Genomic DNA, 19013 nt, shown 5'->3' with positions numbered 1-19013 from the left:
AATGCGTAGTGACGTAGGGAGGTCACGTGTTACATATATAAAACGCACATTTGTGGACCATTTTAAACAATAAACTGACACAAAGACATTAATTTGTATCATTCCACATACAACAACGTAGGAACGGTCCTCTTTCAACACACTTGTAAACACTGGGGCAGAGTTTCGCGTTCGTCCTCTGTGACCTCTTGACGTCACGACGTATTGCGTGGGGTCTTGCTGACGCATCACGACCGGATCTAGACGAGAAGTTGTGGTTTAAAAGTGTATATTTGTTATTTTTATTGTCAAAAATGACAATTGTTTTGCTAGATAAGACCCTTATGCCTCGTTTGGGATCGTTTAGAGTCCTTTGAAACTCCGTTGAAAAAAAACTGTTACGTGTTGAGTTAAGTGTTAATTGTTGGGGTCCATTAAAGTCCATTAAAATGAGAAAAATCCTGCAATGTTTTCCTCAAAAAACATAATTTCTTCTCGACTGAACAAAGAAAGACATCAACATTTTGGATGACATGGTGGTGAGTAAATTATCTGGATTTTTCCTTTAAGAAAATGGAATATTCCTTTAAATTCACCACTCATTTATGCACTTTGAGATCAAGTATGTGTATCAAGTTTTGATTTTATTGTTGACCTGTAATATCCTGTTTTTGTTTATATTTACAGCAGTACTGACTGGGGCTGACGGAAGTCTTCACCCTCTTCCTCTGATTGTTCAGCTCATCTGTACCTTTTGCCTGACACTACTGCTCAGATGATACAGAGATCACTGCACAGATACACCTGCGTAGGACGCCCCCTGTGGCAGCAATAAGAACTGCCCCAACACGTGACCACACTTCCTGCTGCTGCCTTCTTCAACCTCATCCTCAACATGTTTTCTCATCCTCACGTCCCTGTATATGTATGCTCTTTCAAACAATAGTTTTCTTTAGATATTTCTTGATCGTTACGGTCACCTGTTCCTGTGAGCACTGCTACTTTCTTCTTCAAACACGTAGTTTTATAGAAGCATTTGTCCATGTTCATGGTTCTCTTCACCAACTTCCTTCATTCGCCCCCGTATCCCCTGTGTATGTATTTGACGCACCAAAGTGTCAACTCTATTACCAAAGATGATGGAGGGCTTACAGGAAGAACGGACAGATGAGCCACACAAAAATGCCCTTTTTTCAAATGAGCTACTCTTTCCTCAGACTGAAGTGCATGGAGATGTGATTCCCTCAAGAGACGTAGGCATTACAAGGAATTTATCGGAGCAGGAACGGATGAAGAGCGGTCACAAAGCTTGATACTTGATACTAAAGATTGGGATGGAACACCATCTGTATATTCACGTGTATGTGATATATTGAAAAGTACGGTATCGAGGTTTAGAAGCCCAACTGGTCTCCAGTTTTTGGGACTTTGACAATGTGAAACTAAAAAGAAGCACAAATTTATATCTTTTTTGGTAGTAATTTGGTTCTTTTATGTGGAATTTTGTCTGTCTGGATTTGCTGTATCACTATTATGTCCTTTGGCTTTCTTTAACGACAACGTACCACTGCTGCATTGTTCATCGATCATATCGGAAGATAAAAGGTGGCTCCGGAAATACAGTGTGAACTACGGACCACACGGACATCGGTTTACTCGCCATCAATCAACATCCTTAAAGCACCTGAAGAAACTGTGAGAATGTTAACTTGAGCTTCAATCAAACTGCCGAGAGAGCGTTGACTCACTAGGTGGGTCTTTTTATTTAGCAATAGGTCCGGGTGGTCTGGGATGAAAGTTCTCATCTTCGTTGATATGGGCACATGGACACCTCTAGGTAGACAGACTGCACTTGGCATTGATGATCAAGAATGTAATTTTGCATAGCGTCAGAGAGAAATCGCATGTACGTGCAAGCTTTTCACGGACTGCCATGATCAAACCTCAGATTTTCTTTGGGAAGTTTTGATGTGGCAGCACACAGTGTTGACATGAAATGTAAGAGCACTGTTTTGGCACATGTTCATTAAGACACATTGTTTCTTCGATAAAGCTGCGTACCATTCAACTCGGAAAGTCACAATTTACAACTTCCTGTTTTAGAAAATGGCATAGTAAGGGCTTCCAACCTGGAAACTCCAGCAGAAATCTACAACTTTACTTTATTTTCCCAAGATGCATGTGTATGACGTCATGCAAACATGGCAATTCCCAGATAGATGCACAAGATTCATGATGAAATTAAATTAATTAAAAGTTAAATAAAACTATAATAAACACTTGCACATTTTATTTTCAAAAGCAAAGTAAAAGTCCCTACATTATTTAAATATAAAAACCTGATTCTCAAGTGATTTTCTCTGTTCATATTCTCGTGCTAGTGGACTACTTTGTTGACAATCGAACATCTTACAATGCACTTCACCTTCATGACCAAATAAAATAGATTTTTGGTAGGAACGTCCCACATCTGGCTTTGAATGGAACGCAGAATAAATCGAAGATTACAACAGTTTAAGATTCAAATGCAATACATTGTTATGGATGATATTGGCCAATTGTAGGCTTCCCCTTTCTTGATTTCTTTAAAAAAAGTCATACCACGACATGGACAGTAACATTTAAGCACATTGTTACAGTTTAGTAGCAATATGTGATGCCAATAGTGTGTTTGGTACTTTTTGAACGTTAAAGCGCTTTCCTCAGCTTCATCGTATCTATCATCAATACAGACGCGCGTGAACAATTATAATGAATCCTGATCATATGAAGAATGGAAGAAACCATTTGTGCCTCCGGTTGAGTGTCCTTTATCAAATTTGCGTAAGCTTCTGTGTTCTCGTGCAATCTTAAATAAATATATCTATATCTATATATATATAGTAATTCAAATTGCTTTGCCCTAGTATAACTCATGCTAATATCATCAAGTAGCTCCATCCTCAGTGAAGTTTTAAGGTAAGTCTGTTTACAAACATAAAAAATAAGTTTTAGGCTTGTAAAATTTTGCTCATGCTCATATTTAACCAGTTCATATTTATCCTAATGTGGCGTACGTCTACCGCTGTTGAAGAGATTATCATAGACTCGCTCCTCAGGTAATTTCAGAGGTAACAGGTTCAAAACCTGGACCGAATTCAACCGCGATCCAGGTTCTTCTACAGTTCAAACACTCACACGGCTGTAATACTGTTCAAGCGTCTGTTGCCGTAAACACGCCCTGAATTCTTGCACAATGCCCTCATTACATGTCATGTAATCATTTTATAATCCATGCATAATAATTATTAACTATTACAGGACACGAATGAATGAATCAGTGAATAAATAAAAATAAAGGGTTTATGGCGATTTATGTTGCAGGATATTCTACATTATATATCTATATATATTTCAGATGTTTCCTTTTTTGTCTCAGATTTAGATGTGTGTTTGGTGACATACCATTATTGCCCAATATCTCTACAACATCTGTGTTTTTTGCAAATTCTGCCATACATTCGTTTCAGATGGTACAGTATCACAATATGGATGTGTTTTACCAGTCAAGATTAGGTGACCAGATGTCCCCGTTTACAGGGGGCAGTCCAGTTTTTTGGTTTTCTGTCATTTACCCACCAAACATAATCATCATCTTGTATGAGCCCTCCGGTATGAATGGAGAACAAATCATAACACATGTACCATATAAACAGACAGAGAGATTTCAGTGAAAAGTATATAAGCTTTACATTTCTCCCTCCTTCTGTTCTGTATGGAGTAAATCAATAGATTATTTCATGAAGACGCAATTTCACTGTAAATCTTACTGCCAAATCTCATCCTAACCTATAACTGGTTAATGCGGTAAACTTATTTGTTTACAGTACTGCATACGAGCGAATCTCACAAAACTCTGGGTCCAGGTCACATTTCACCCCAACAACAAAAGAAAGGTATAATTTACATAAAGATAATGAAGCTTATTTCAAGACCATATGGATTTTGTATGATGATTTTCATGACAGTTGAGCACATTTTTTGCCTAATATCTCACCATTGTTATGTATACGCATTTTAGGTTATTTTCAACCCAGCGTTGGGTCAAAAAGGGACAAACCAATGTTATATCTCATGGCAATTCGTTTGTATTTTACATATTAATTTGTACGACAACATAAGTACATTTTTGTGCACTTTGCTTTTGCCCCTGTGACTGGGGTTATGGGCGGGGTTTCACTTTTTATTTTTTGATAATCATATGTTTTTGTACGATTCACTTTGTACGACTTAATGTGAGATCAGGCTGGATAAACCCAGCCTTTGGGTTAAATTAACTACATAAGATAGTGTTTATATTTGACTCAACAATGGGTTAAAACAACCCAGTATCTTTGGGTTGAAACAACACATTGGGTTGGGTTTCGTCCCTTTTTGACCCAACGCTGGGTTGAAAATAACCCAACATTTTTAGAGTGTATGTTTTGTAACTCCTGTTAGTCTCAATGGTAATTCTGCAAGTGTTTTGTCATTACAATAAGAATAAAGGCAGTACCTCAAATGTTACTGTACAATGATATATGGTTAGAATTTATTTTCGATTGTCCACTTTAGACATTAACTACGTTGCAAAAACTGAAGAGTTTGATCAACTTAAAGGTCACCCATTATGCAAAATGTACTTTTACAAGGTGTTTGGACATAAATGTATGTTGGCAGTGCGTTACCACAACAACTCTATAAAATAAAAAAATCCATCCTGTCCTTTTTGTTTAAATCCCCATTAAGCCAAAGCAGTCTCCTTAGACATGCTGTTTTGATTCTCTTGTTAATGTGATGTCACAGTGATGAAGCCCCACCCTCGGCCACTGACAGACCGCTTAATTTTACCCAAAAGCTTGTTGCAGTGCTAATGCGGCTAAAGATACAATTGTCTCAGACTGTATTCACACAAATCAGATCTATTTTTAACAGAAATAACTCAATGTCTGTTGGTAAGGGGGTGAGGAGCTGTAGCTCATTTGCATATAAAGGTACATACCTGAAAACATTGCTTTTTTGCTCCCATCCAATTTTGGAAATGCTTTAATAAATGATCTGTGGGGTATTTTGAGACTTCACAGACACATTCTACACCTGAAACTTTATAACATCTTGTAAAATGGACATAATATGTTCCATTTATAAGATTTATTTCACTTTGGTAACACCTAAAAAATTATGTTTTTTTATTATTTAAAAAAAATAGGCTATTTTTAAAGTTGATCCAACTCTTTACTTTTAGCAGTGTATTGCAAGTAACCTTGCAATAATTTGTGTGAACTAAGTCTTGTTAATGAAAATTAATATTTCAACTAACTGTCCTTATGCTGAGTTTACACCAAACGCGGTTTGGGCATCAAAATCGCATCTACCGCGCGTGGTTTGCCGCTTTAACAATTTGGATGCATTCGGGCGTGTAGAGCGGAGTAGACGCGCGGAAAAAGCAAGCATTTGACGCGCGTCCGAAGCAAAATCCGCTTCTTGTGGGAGGGGCAACTGCTGTGCGAGTGTCTGTTTGCAAGATGACTGATGTTACTTGTGCATTTATCAAGAGAGTTACCAGTTTTGTATTGGGTAACCTTACTATGGGGAAAAATAAACGGCGCGGGTAGATAAACGTCACGTGACTCAAAAGTGAAGCGTGTATTACAACTTAGCAAGTTGGCCAAAGTCCTTACTGACACTCTTCCAAGCGAGGTCCTTTTTATTCCTGTCTCCACTATAGAAATAACAACTTGTGTCATATAGCTTCGAGTGACTGCTTGAGTGAGTGACTCCGGGCGGGGCTGCCACCACAGCAGCAAGCAGGCTCCTGATTGGTTAACGCGGCGCGAAATTCCGCCAAAGTTCAAATTTTTCAACTCGGGCGTCAGCCGCAAATTCGCGTGAACCGCAAGATGCACAAAAAGCACCATTCGCGCTTACCGCGCGTACCGCGCACAACGCTCGATTCGCGCCTTCCGCCCGAGCTTCACGCCCGAAAGAGGCGGAAACGCGTCTTCCGCGCCGCGCCGAACGCCTTTTTCCGCGCCGCGGGACCTCCTGACGCGCGTCAACGCGTCTTCACATTGACTTAACATTGAAATCACTTGCGCTTCACGCCCTTACCGCGGTTGGTGTAAATGCAGCATTAGAGTATTAGTAGACTGTTAGGGGTCTGGTCACGTAAGGGGTTAGGGTAATGTTGCCAAATAAGTTAACGTGTGAAAGGTTACATATAGCCCTTTGAATGTCTGTTGAGCAATCATAATATTAAACATATATTAAACAGACAGTCAACTAATACTCTAATGACTGATAGTTATCAGAAAGTTGCCACACTGCAAAAAAGGATTTTTAAGCAAAAAAATTCTTAGTATTTTTGTCTTGTTTTCAGTAAAAATAGAAATAATTTTTCTTGAATTTAGTGTTTAAGTAAAATGTTGAAGATTTTTTTGCTTACCCCGTTGGCAGATTTTTTTTTGCTTTTTTATGCACAAAATCACTTAAATTTGATATTTTTGTTCTAAAAACTACTTATTTTCTTGGGTTGTTTTGCTCATCAAGAAAAAGCATCTTAATTTAAGAATTTTTAGATATTTTTACTGAAAACAAGACAAAAATACTAAGAATTTTTTTTCTTGAAAATATTTTTTTCCAGTGTGCAGTTCACTTATAGTTAGTAACATCTGTAAAGTGGACTATGGAACTAAAGTTACCTGTTATATATTTTCACATTGCGCAAGTAAAAATACATCTTGCTTTCCATTATGGTCAAACAACGCAATGGTCTTTAAAATAGGCTTGAAAAGCAAATTATAGTTTCTCATTTATTACTCTTGAATAAGGTGAAACATGACCCTAGCTTCTTGGGAAGGTTTATGTAATGATAAAATCAAATACAACAACAGAATCCTTGATCAGACATGAAGGTTAACCTGTGAAAGTCACCAACACACACGCGCACACAAATCCATTCATATCATTTCTGAAGAATGTCTCGATGTTAAGTTGATCATTGTTGGGTGCACAGCTCAAAGCGGCTGTGCTGATGTATGCAAAGCGTTCAGACCAGACAGAAAGACTTTATTATGTTATTTTGTTCGTATGTATATTTGTTTGTTTGTTTGTTTTTAGATATACTGTACCGGTGCACAAGTGAAAGAGAAGCTTGTAGTGCTGGATGTTGTATATTCTCTGTCAAGTAATGAAATATTTTAGAGGAAAAATATATTTGAAATATGACTCCAAGATGTATAAATAAATAACCATTAAAAGATCTTCCTTTTGTTTCGTTGTCATGTTGCGTCCCTTAAGCTTTGCATGCTGAAGACTGGTAAACCTTCACTTAAGGATTATTTTTCAGGCAGGAGCAAAACACAGCATTGTAACAGCTAACAGAAACGTGATGTTTGAAAGCATCACCCTACCCAGAAGTGATCAGCGCTGAAGACCTTGAAAACTGTATTACATTTATACCATGAACAATTAGCAAAGGAAAATCATAACTGAAGAAAAACTTAGTGTGTTGGGTCAGAAAAGGACTTACCCAATCCATTGGGTTGTGATTTCACCTACTGTATGCTGGTTAGTTTCAGCCCAAAATGTTAGGTTGTTTTAACCCATTTTTGGGTCAAATATAACCCAGTAGCTGCATTTGTGTGTTTTTGACCTAACTCTGGGTTAAAAATAGCCTTTTATTTTTTAAAGTGCACAGCAGATTTAGGATACAATTTTATTTAGGATAACTATACTAATGTTATGATTCTTTATCTTGGTTGTTAAAGTTTTCAATCATGAAGTTTCGAAAGATTTCAATACAAACTTACGGTGTTAAAGCAGAGTCATGTTGTGAGAAATTCAACTTTCCTAAAATGTTAAAATTAAAGAGATCATTGTTCAATGAAACATCCTGTAACTTTAACCTCTCAACGCGCACTAATTCGTGGGCGGGATGACGTCAGTTTTTTTAACGCTGCTATCAATATCTACATAGCCTACTGTATACAAACATTAATAATATTAACATTACTATATATTGTTTAAAAGGTCTACAGGTTTAGCATCAGTGTATGGTTTCTGTTTTGAGATACAGATGTTCCAGACAAGTCCAGATGACAACATGCAAATTATAAATGGGACTTCTTACCTCTGTGTTGATATAATGATCGTGAATTGAATCCAGTCTGTTTCAGATGTGTGAATAACCCATTAAAAAGGTCTAATAGAATACAACCAATGACCATTTTTGTCCACAAATGCGTATAATCCATGAAATGTAGATATATAGTCTGTTGTTTACATCAGATTTCGCATGAACATCTTGTAATAGAATATAATATACAATCTGATGACTATTTACTTCGTAACACTGTATATGAGATTACACTTTAGGTTCCGGTAAACACATAAACCCGTGTTCTAACTTTGTTTTTAAAAGTAGGCGGGAGTATAATACATAATATCCAAACAGCGCTGTCAAATATCGTGAGGTCATTTGATTTGCTCATTCCTCCAATGACTTCATGGAAAATATTGATAGACAGAACGTTTAGCAAATTAGATAACAAATTCAATGATCTTTGTGTGACGTTTTATTTCCTGGTGTTGAAACTGCATTTTATATGCTAACATAAGGATAAATAATAAAAAGAATGAACGTGTATGCATGTAAACAAAATAGTTTTATTTAGGGGCTGACTGGCACTTACTGTAGAAAGGGCACAAGTCTTCCAATGTACTTCAGCCTCTCTAACTTTTTTAATTTTTAACTTAAAATAATTTTGAAACCTGGAAAATGAAGCTAAAAGTGTCTTCTTTCTAGTGATACCATAGTTATACTCTAAATGGTTTACTAAAAACAACCCTTTTAGTGAAAGTAGGTCTTTAGAGTGAATCTTTCAGTTCAAAAAGACAATTTCATGAATCCAAACTGCACAAACATGGCCTACGCAGTCACAGTAATATACCAAGGGGAAAGCTGGGTAGACACTTTTATATCACCTACTATATACTGACTACTTTATCAAGATATAGGTTTAAGAACTTTATAAAGAAAAGACTTCTCATTTTGTGGTTTTCAGAAGAAAAACATCATAGGGATCTGAAACAACAAGAGGAAGAGTTAATGAATTTTCTGGTTGATCTATTCCTTAAGTCTCCAGAGTTATAAAAACACAACGTTTAAGCATTAAAACAATTTGTGCTTGTTATTTTTCATTGCATTCTATTACGTTGTATATGCACCACAAACTCAATGACATTTGATCACTTTCTTAAGTTTTTTTTATTATTAGAAATGACGCACTAAGTTTAAAAATACACGACTTGACAGAACAAGGTGCCCACACAAAATATCATGTCTCGTCAGTAAGAAAATAAGGAAAATAGATATTGTGCTTGTCTTGTTACGCTTGACAGAATGCCAATCGAGGAGTTTAATTGCTGGTTGCCACGCTGCATCAATTCTGTGTTAAAACTGAGGCGAATAAATGAAAAAGCCAATACACCTGAGCGAATACAACCAGACGAACCTGCTAGACACAATCACATCTCATTTTGATCACACTCATATTACAGCTCACGTCCCCTAAACAACATCCGACTGTCGCAGGTGAATTAGCGAATGACTGATTCGTTCATTTCCATGCTAATCTGTCAAGTAACCTAGGAAACCACCAAACCAATTACGTTCTATGGTGTTGTAGAATATTGGAAAAGCATTCAACTAATTACTCAAATCAGTTGTTTACTCCGCACTAATGATACTTTCTATCTCTGTTCAAGTTTTTGCAGCAACCCATTTAAAGGTTGACTTTTAAAAGATTAAAACTTGGTAGCACTTTCAATGGGTTGTTGTTTGTTTGAAAAGTTAAATTAAGGTGGTATAATAAACCTACAAAGCACTATATATTCTTAAAAATAACTAAAGGTGATATAAAGGGTTCTTTACAGCATTGGCATAAAAAATAGTTTCCTAAACAGCCTTTTAACCGTTTCTTTCTTACCTTCAGGAGTGTACATTAACATTCCATAGATGAACTAGCATTGTGTTAGCATTGCAAAAGGTTGTGGGTTTAAATCCCAGGGAACACACATACTAATAAAATGTAAGGCTTGAACACTTTAGATAAAAGTCTCATACATTTTTTTAAAATTCATATCATTGCTCCATTAGTGGCACAGAAATTCAACATTGCAACTTTAAAATTTAAAACATTTAAATAAGAAACTCTCATCATTCACATTCCTGTACTTAAAAGGACAGATTTACATTTCAACTCAGTCTTTCTAAAATTTAAATGATATTTTGTCCTTGAAAGCTCGTTTTCCTCATCCACACTCCTGATTCCATAATCACATCCTGTAACTGGAATGTCTAAACTTTAAAGCTAATTCAATATTATTTTTTAAATTACAGCAATTTATCTTTAGTCAATATTTAAGTTGAAATGATTTATAAAGCCAGGTTAATTATATTTAAACATTTATTGCAACAAATTTTTTTTTTTGAGTGTGGGAGTTTAATTCTGAATTGTTTGTTCAGATTACTCAGTTGAGCAAACCTCCTGACACATTTTAGGCTTGAGTATCTAAGTTCAGTCAACAAAATAATCTTTGTTAGTAACATGTTGAAGGCTAATCTTATTCAGTATATTCAAAATAATGCTGGGGTGTTTTCAACCAAATGTTTGGTCAAAAAGGTATGAATCCAACCTGTTTGGTTATTATTTAACCAATGCTGGGCTGTTTCAACACAAAATGCTGTTGTTGGGTCAAATAAAAAATAAAAACTTAGTTAATTTAACCTGTTACATACACTGTAAAAAATCCAATTAATGAAATGTTGGACGGGCAAAAATATATAAGTTAAACCAATTTTTTTGTTTGAGCTAGTTGAGAAGACATATTATTTTAAGTCTAGATAAATCTGTGTTTAAAACATTAAATGAATGGTTATTTTCAATTCCAGTCAACATTCAGAATGGCTAATGTTGACTGAACTAATTAAGACAAATCAGGTAAATATGTGGACTTTGCAGCTTTGTTTCCTGACAACAAAATGCCCCTAATATTACTGTTATTTGGTCACAAAATGTAATTGTAAGAGTTGTTCAGGCGTGAATGTATGTGCTTAAAGTTTAAATATGCGGTCGGTTAATAAAGATAGCGTCTATTTAAAAATGTGCTCGGACACTTTCGGACGGAGCTCCATATGAGCTCAATATGAGCTCCAGAAAATCACCGGCGCTTAAGTGCTCACACCCCGCCCAGCGCAGCCTCGCCTCGGCAAGCGCATCAGAAATCGACTGCTGGCTCTGATATCTCTGTGGCGTTTAAACGTGATTTAATTCATTTTAATTTCTCATACTTAACAATGAAAGGGTTATGTTTTAAATCATATTTTAGGATTGCACTTAATTGATATGGCTGTTGAGTGATGTTTCATATCTTTTACATTCGTTATAACCGGACTGCATGCGAATTTGAACTTCAGAGCTGAAGGAGCGGGTGGAGAAATAGTCCCAATATCATAACAATCTTAAATAAAACTTCTAAATATACCCGTGTGTGTACCCGTGTGCGCGCGCGCGTACCGCTCGCGCGCGTGTGTATGTATGTACAGTATGTGCGTGAGTTTTTAATTTAAAATGTCTTAACTCGGAAGGATCTGGAACACAGGTCATTTCATCTGAGATCAATCCGCACCTAACAGCCTGAATCACTTACTGATTCACATGACACAAGTCATCAGCCGTTTCCTCAAGTTCACGTCAGGTAAGTGTTTGTAAATAAATGTTAATTTTAGACTATATTAATTGGCAAAGACGCAAATACTCGACGTTTTTGTAAAGATATAAGTTATATAAAGGTGTGTTATGTTATGTGTCCGAGTTAAAGTGGAGCTATTTTAGTTAAGATTACCGGACAGGGTTTATTACTCCGTCTTAATTATAATTGGGACATTTTTACAAACAAACCTTATAAAATACAATACTGGCGTGCATTTTGAGACAAAAGAATAGCACTCATATGTTAAGAGATGTCAGTATTTTAGTCAGTGATAAGTCCTGTTCGAGAAAACCGCCCAATAGTGTTTAATTCAATTACGTGTGATGTCTGAGGGAAATTTGGCAATTTTAGGGTATAAAGTCTTTCACCGTCAAGCTTTATTATATTAAACATGTTTTTATGTATGTATTTATATTCCTCTGTTTATCAAACCAGAGCGGTGATGATGTGGAGAGAGGCAGAGAGGGATACATGGTGAAAGAAGTTCTTCTAAATGGCCCTGGAGATGTTCTGACTGATTTTGGAGTGCTTTTGGACTGTTTTATGCCCTCTATTTAGAGAAGACTTAATTCTGTGTGTTTAGTCTGTATGATAAGTGAATAAAGCTTTTGTTTTTATGTGACTGAAGTTAATTATTTGTTAACAACACCAGCATAAATTATTTGATAAATAATTTTAAAAAGTTTATTAAGTATTCCCAAATAATAAATATTAATTGAAGTAACACATAAAACATTGAGTAAATACTTAAAATTTAATTGACAGAGTCTTTGCTGTAAGTTTTTAAAGATTCAACTGATTAAAACATTTTAGTTGAATGAACTATAAAGATAGTTGAGCAAACATACTTTTTTATATTTGAGTCAAAATTGGGCCAACTAAAAAACATCAATCCAGGTAACACTTTGGAGTCAGAAATTGAGTGAACGTAAAATTTCTGTGGAACTAGTTACTAAAAAATAATTCATTGAGCCAACAATTTATTTTTTACAGTGTATGTTCTGTCATCTTTGCCAGCATGTCTTTATCTTTTTCAGAATACATTTATGTCCATCTTTATTTTTTTCTTGTAAAGGCCATGCGATTGATGACTTTATATTAGAAATCCTTGCCGCAAAAAGAAAAACATTAAAGAAGTTTCCAGTCATTTTTGTATTACTTTATTTATTTTATTTTGGTCCATTAGTGGCACAGAAATTCCACACTGCAATTTTAAAACATAAAAAAATAAGGTCGATAGTCCACTTTAGATATTTTACTAATTATAAGTAACTTTGCAACTACTTATCAACTACCAATCTTTAGAGAATTAGTAGACTGTCTGCTTAATATCTACTACCAATTTATTGTGATGATATCTCAACAGATATTCAACTGTCTATAAGTATCTTTGCAGGTGCATGTCAACTTATTCCACTAACCCAAACCTCTTCCCTAACCCCAACCCTTACAGTCTACTTATACTCTAATGAAAGTTAGTTGACGTATAGTTGCAAATTATTGAAAGTTAGTTGAAGTGTAGTTGCAAAGTTGTTTATAGTTAGTAGAATGTCTAAAGTGGACTATCAAAATAAAGTGTAACCAAAAATAAAAACACACCGAGAAACTGCAAAGATCTCATTCACATTTGAAGTTATTATTTAACCTTTGCTGGGTTATTTCAATCCTTTATTGGGTCAATTATTAAAATTTTCTAAGTTAATTTAATTCAACGGCTGGGTTTGTCCCGGTTTTGAGCCAACACTAGGTTGAAAATAACCCAGCATTTTTTATCTACACTACCCTTCATTGGGTCAAAAAGATACAAACCCAGCCCATTGGGTTGTAATTTACCCGGTGCTGGGTTGTTTCAACCTAAAATGCTGTGTTGTTTAACATTATTGGGTAAAATATTTTCTGGCTTAATTTTACCCTTTTGTTGGGCTCGATACATTTTGGCTCAATGCTGGGTTGAAAATTGTAAATTTGTAAGTTGTGATATCTTAAGACCGTTCCATTGCTGGTCATACTGTACACAAAGACCAACAAAGGTTGTCATATAACATTTAAATGCTGTTTACATACAGTAAGGGTTTTCTTTGCTATTTATCAATGGTACATATGGACAACAAGATGTTTAACTGATGTACATTACAGCAGTAACTCTAGACAGAGTAGCTTGGCAACAGGATGAAAGCGAAAAAGATGCAGAGACGAGATGCCATGAAACACTTTTCTCCAACAAATCTTTTCATCTCGCCAAAGCTCATCTATGGCTATGAAGTGAAAGAGACATCCCCCTCTTTCTTTCTCTCCCCCTCTCTCACTCGCTCGAGCAGGAGAATCGCTTTCGAGTTTCTCTCAGAACTTTATTAACAGAGATTTACTCCTGCGAGTCTTTCGCGGACCTGCCTTGCATCTCAAACACTTTTACTCATTCCCATGCTGCCTCTAAATGCCCCACTGCAATTCTCCGTGCAGCTCAATTTCACCAACAAATGCATCTAACAGAGCCTGGTTAGGCGGACCCTGGTGAGCCGAGGCCCTAAATTGAAGAGGAATTGGGTTTCTAACAAGACTCCAGAGCTCTGGTTAGCTTTGACAAGCCTCTCTGAAAACACAAGCATTAAAGCGCACCGCGGCTGACACGCACATTAAGACGGGCCACTGAACAGACCTCCTGGGAAAGCAATGGGGAGAGCAGGTGACCTAAAACGTTCTGAATTATTCTCATGTTGCTCCATGTACAGTAGTTTCACAACATGATGGTGTTTCTGTCAAAGCCATTTCTGTTGGTTTGTGATGCGTTGATGTATTTCCACCTGGACGAAATGTTTACACAGTTGTCATCATCTTTTGTTAAGCATTTTCATTATGTTTCATTACGTAACAGACACTTCTGTCCAAAGCGATTTGCTAATGAGAATTAAACGCAAACAATTTGTCATGGAGACAAAACTTTACACTGTCAAAAATAATGGAAAAAAAATGGTCCCAAGCTGTTACTAAGGCATTACCCTTTATAAAGTCCTAATATGTCTCATTTAAGTACAGATGTGTGGGTCAATGATGTGACTGTAATTATTTTGTTTCTGTGTGGTTCAATTAAATGTAAAAGGGTTAACTTTTCAAAATAAATTTGCATACATTCTCGTTTTGAGGAAAAAGTCTAACATTTCTGGTTTTATTTCATTTTGAAAGAATATTTGGGGGGTAATTGCAAAAATTTCAATGTTGTGTAACCAGTCTGTGTCCATTGGTGTAAATAGTATTTTTTAAATTAAAATATAAATATATTCATACAAATGTGGAATAAAATATAATCATCTAGTTTAGTGGAATATGATTTTTTTCACATAGATTTTTACATCATTTGTCAAAGATTATTTAAAAAACAGAGCTGTTTTCAGCATATTTCCAGCCCAGTCACACGAAATTACATACCTATAGTCACATATTTTTTTTATTCTTTTTTGTGATACTGTCACGAATTTCTTGACACGAGTTTTTTCGTGATCGTATCATACATTTCTATTTATGTGTCATTGTCACGTTACTCAACTGTTTTGTCCTATTTTCCTACCATTGTCGCTTTGGTTTAGGGTTAGATTTACATAAAATGACATCCATACCCAAACCCAACTCTAACCCAGGCGACAATGTTTTTTATTTAATTTAGAAAATATAAAAAAAATCATAAAAAATTGTATAAACCAATAGTATAAACCAATACTTAAAGTGACATCCTAATGCAAACACCAAATCTAACCCTAAACCGAAGCGCAAATGGTTTGAAAATAGGAAAAACGCGGAAATCCGTGACAACATCACGAAAAAGATTAAAAAAATTACGTGATAGGTACGTAATTTTGTGAGACTGGGTAGATATGTCAGGACAAATATTACAAAAACGCATTATAATTGACATTTAGAAATAACAAATAAAATAATATTTTAAAATTATAATTATTATTATTTTGATGATTATGCTTACCTGCCATCAAGGTGGATAAAATATTTAATATTTCTCATTCTTTGCTGCAATTGGCGGTTACGCCATTTGACATTTTCAGGTCCATTCAGTCTTAACATTCATAAAAATGGTGCAAATGTATTTTTTATTGCATAAAATTAACATAAATACACTTTGTGCATTGAAATAAACCTGATGCATGCTTTTAAAACAAGTTTTTAAAAAAGATTTTAAAATTTCTAATCTTGCCAAACCGTTTTTTTGTCACTGACCCGTGTACAATATATATCTGGTACCAATATGTGCCACTGTGGTACCTCAAAGGTGTACTTTTTCAAAGGGTACTGCATGCCTTGACCCCCTTTTTTGACAGTGTAGTAGATTTAAAAGTAAATCCAGAGAAGTGAACATTTTTAAAATAAACCATGTTCAATTAATTGTGACAAGGGCAAGCTAACCCTGCCTTTAAAAACCCAGCTAACTTTTTTTTAGTGATTTATTTTTTTTTAAAACATTTTGTGAAAATATAACCTTGATATCTTTAATATTGACTGAGTGAGATTAAAGTCAATGAATAAAATCAAACTGTGATGCTCCATATCTCATCATTAGATTATGAGACTTTAGTCTGGAATTCAGTGAAAGGATCACATTTGATTTACTTCTACATCTAAACACATTATGAGTTCATTTGCATACTTCTAACGCTATGTGTAAGCATCCCTCTTATGTAACTTGTCTTTTTAATAAAGACTTAACACAGATACGAGCTATCACCCGACATACAAATACCCACGCTATCAGGCTCTTCACCCAAACGCGGGTCGGTAAGTCAGTCCATTAGCAGCCTGTGAAAGAGGCGGGGTTACTCGTTAAGAGGGCATGTGATGGAGCCGAGCGCCTCTCTTCACTCAAACCCTCGACCTCTTACTGCATTATCTCTATGAGAACAACAGACCAATTTGGATTCAACTTCTGCTATTTCAGCGATATGCCAGAATATAAGGCACTTCAGAGATGACCTGTTAAACTTAACACTCCATAAAAATGAATCTGACTTTGTATAAGAGTACGTATTTACACTGAATCATTTAGCAGGTACTTTTATACAAATCGACGTACAAATAAGGAAAAGTGCAAGCAGTTTGTCCTACAAGAGACAGGGATATAAGCAGTATCACAATACCAGATATTGCATATCACACAAACTGTCATCAGGACAGCGGATGTGTGGCCCACAAGCACGCGAGACACTTAACTTTAGATTAGTGAAATGTGTCACAGTAAGTGTAGTGTAAACATTAAACATTTCATCTATATATGTGACCCTCAACCACAAAACCAGTGCACAGGTTTATTTACATTTACATTACATTTATTCATTTAGCTGACGCTTTTATCCAAAGCGACGTACAATTGCTATATGTCAAGAGGTTGCACGCCTCTGGAGCAACTAGGGGTTAAGTGTCTTGCTCAGGGACACAATGGTGGGTCACAGTGGATTCGAACCCGGGTCTCTCACACCAAAGGCGAGTGTCTTATCCACTGCTATCACCATCACCAATATTTGTAGCAATAGCCAAACATACATTGTATGGATCAAAATTATTGTTTTTTTATGCCAAAAATCATTAGGATATTCAGTAAAGATCATGTTGCATGAAAAAAGTTTTATCAATAATAAATGTGTTATTAGTAACATGTGTTGCAAAATAATTAATTTGGACAACTTTTGGCGATTTTCTCAATATTTAGATTTTTTTTGCAGTCTCAGATTGCAGATCTTCAAAGAATTGTAAATATTTGTTGAAATATTGTCAGATCCTAACAAACCATTAATCAATGGAAAGACGATATACATGAGCTTTCAGATAACCTTCATTATGGTTTAGAAACCCTTATGATGGGTTTTGTGGTCTAGGGTCACATATGTAGATTGTATATTTTTTACCGACTGATCTCACGGAAAGTCGTGTTATAGTCATGCAAAATTTGATTAATTTATTCATGTCCATGGCACGAAAGTCTGCTTTTTTGTGCCTTGAGCACGAATGTCTTTCTTGTGTCACTCTAGTTTTTCATGTCCATTGCATGATTTTCTTTTTCATTTGATTTTATGTTATGTTTTCTCATTGATTTTTCCTATTTTCTTACCATTGTCGCTTGGGATTGGGGTTATAATAACTTTGTTACATTTTTAGACATCCTAACCCAAACCCCAACTCCAGGCGAGTATAGTTTTAAAAAAGTACATCCTATCCCAAATCCCAAATCTAACCCCAAGCCAAAGTGAAAATTATTTAAAAATAGAAAAAAAGAAACAACAATACATAAAATGACACAATAAAGGAAGTCTTGCCACGGACATGAAAAACTTAAAAAGAAATTCGGGCTCAAGGCACGAAAAAAAGCTGATTTTCATGACATGGACATGAATAAGTTCATCAAATCTTGCGTGACTATAACACAACTTTCGGTAAGATCATGTTGATTTTTTATGCTGTTTTTAGGCAGTATTAGGAGTAACTGGTTTAATGAGGTAACCAGCTGAATACCAGATTAGCCAAATTGGGAGACCAGTTGGACCAGCAACCAAGCTGAGGACACCATAAGTGGTTTTAAATTTCTTTAGGGTCAAAGGTGTTTTTTTGCGAACAAAGACATATCAGCATCAGTCAGCATTTTTGCCAAACCAGCAATGTATCTTTGAAATGGGGTTTACTGTATTTTAACTTACAGTCAAGGCCGCCTTAATGCACGGGCTTACCTGGGCTGAAGCCCAGGGGCCTCCCAAGTTCAGGGGCCTCCCAAGTTCACGTTCATATTGTTTTGTAACTCGTCAGGTTATCTGTCAATCACTCTAACTGCACGTTATATGGCTGCTGATTGGTCCGTGGTAACTTACCGTGAAAAAAAATATCAGACGTAACAGATTTTCCTATTCCGCATAATGTAATTAAGTGCGCGTTGTCAACTTGGCATTCCTGTATGTTAGACTGAGTGTGACAGAGAAACAGGAAATAATCCACCATCAAATGAAAGAGTAATTTATGAAATTTCATAATAAGCACTGAGGTGCAGCAGTCTCTCTGTCTTTCGCGCGGGCGCTCGCTCTCTCTGTGCTCGTGCAAGCTGAGTCTCTGGAATGCAGAAGTCTCTCCAACTGTGCGCAAGATACTGTGCCGCGGCCGCCAAATAAAGAAAGGAGTTCCCGAACATATTAATGCTGTTCGTTGTTATAAAGTTTAAGTTTACTCGCGTTTACATCAGTGACGCGTGCGCAGCTGGA

The 19013-nt window shown here is 35.9% G+C and overlaps 1 protein-coding gene across 3 annotated transcripts in view; it reads left to right on the top strand.

Annotated features, from left to right (window-relative positions):
- mdga1 (MAM domain containing glycosylphosphatidylinositol anchor 1) overlaps positions 1 to 7269 on the top strand; it is a 297418-nt gene extending 290149 nt beyond the window's left edge. For 2 of the 3 annotated variants that reach the window (XM_065296120.2, XM_065296118.2), the window contains one exon: positions 667 to 7269. In XM_065296120.2, coding sequence (XP_065152192.1) covers positions 667 to 758 — 92 coding nt within the window. In that variant the 3' untranslated portion in view covers positions 759 to 7269. The remainder of the gene's footprint in view (positions 1 to 666) is intronic. The other variant, XM_065296119.2, reaches the window with a different exon arrangement.
- The last annotated feature ends 11744 nt before the right edge of the window (positions 7270 to 19013 follow it).

This window comes from Paramisgurnus dabryanus, chromosome 20 (assembly GCF_030506205.2).
Source record: "Paramisgurnus dabryanus chromosome 20, PD_genome_1.1, whole genome shotgun sequence".
Lineage (NCBI taxonomy): Eukaryota > Metazoa > Chordata > Actinopteri > Cypriniformes > Cobitidae > Paramisgurnus > Paramisgurnus dabryanus.
Note: the sequence above shows the minus strand (reverse complement) of the source record. Positions and strands in the feature narration are given on the sequence as shown.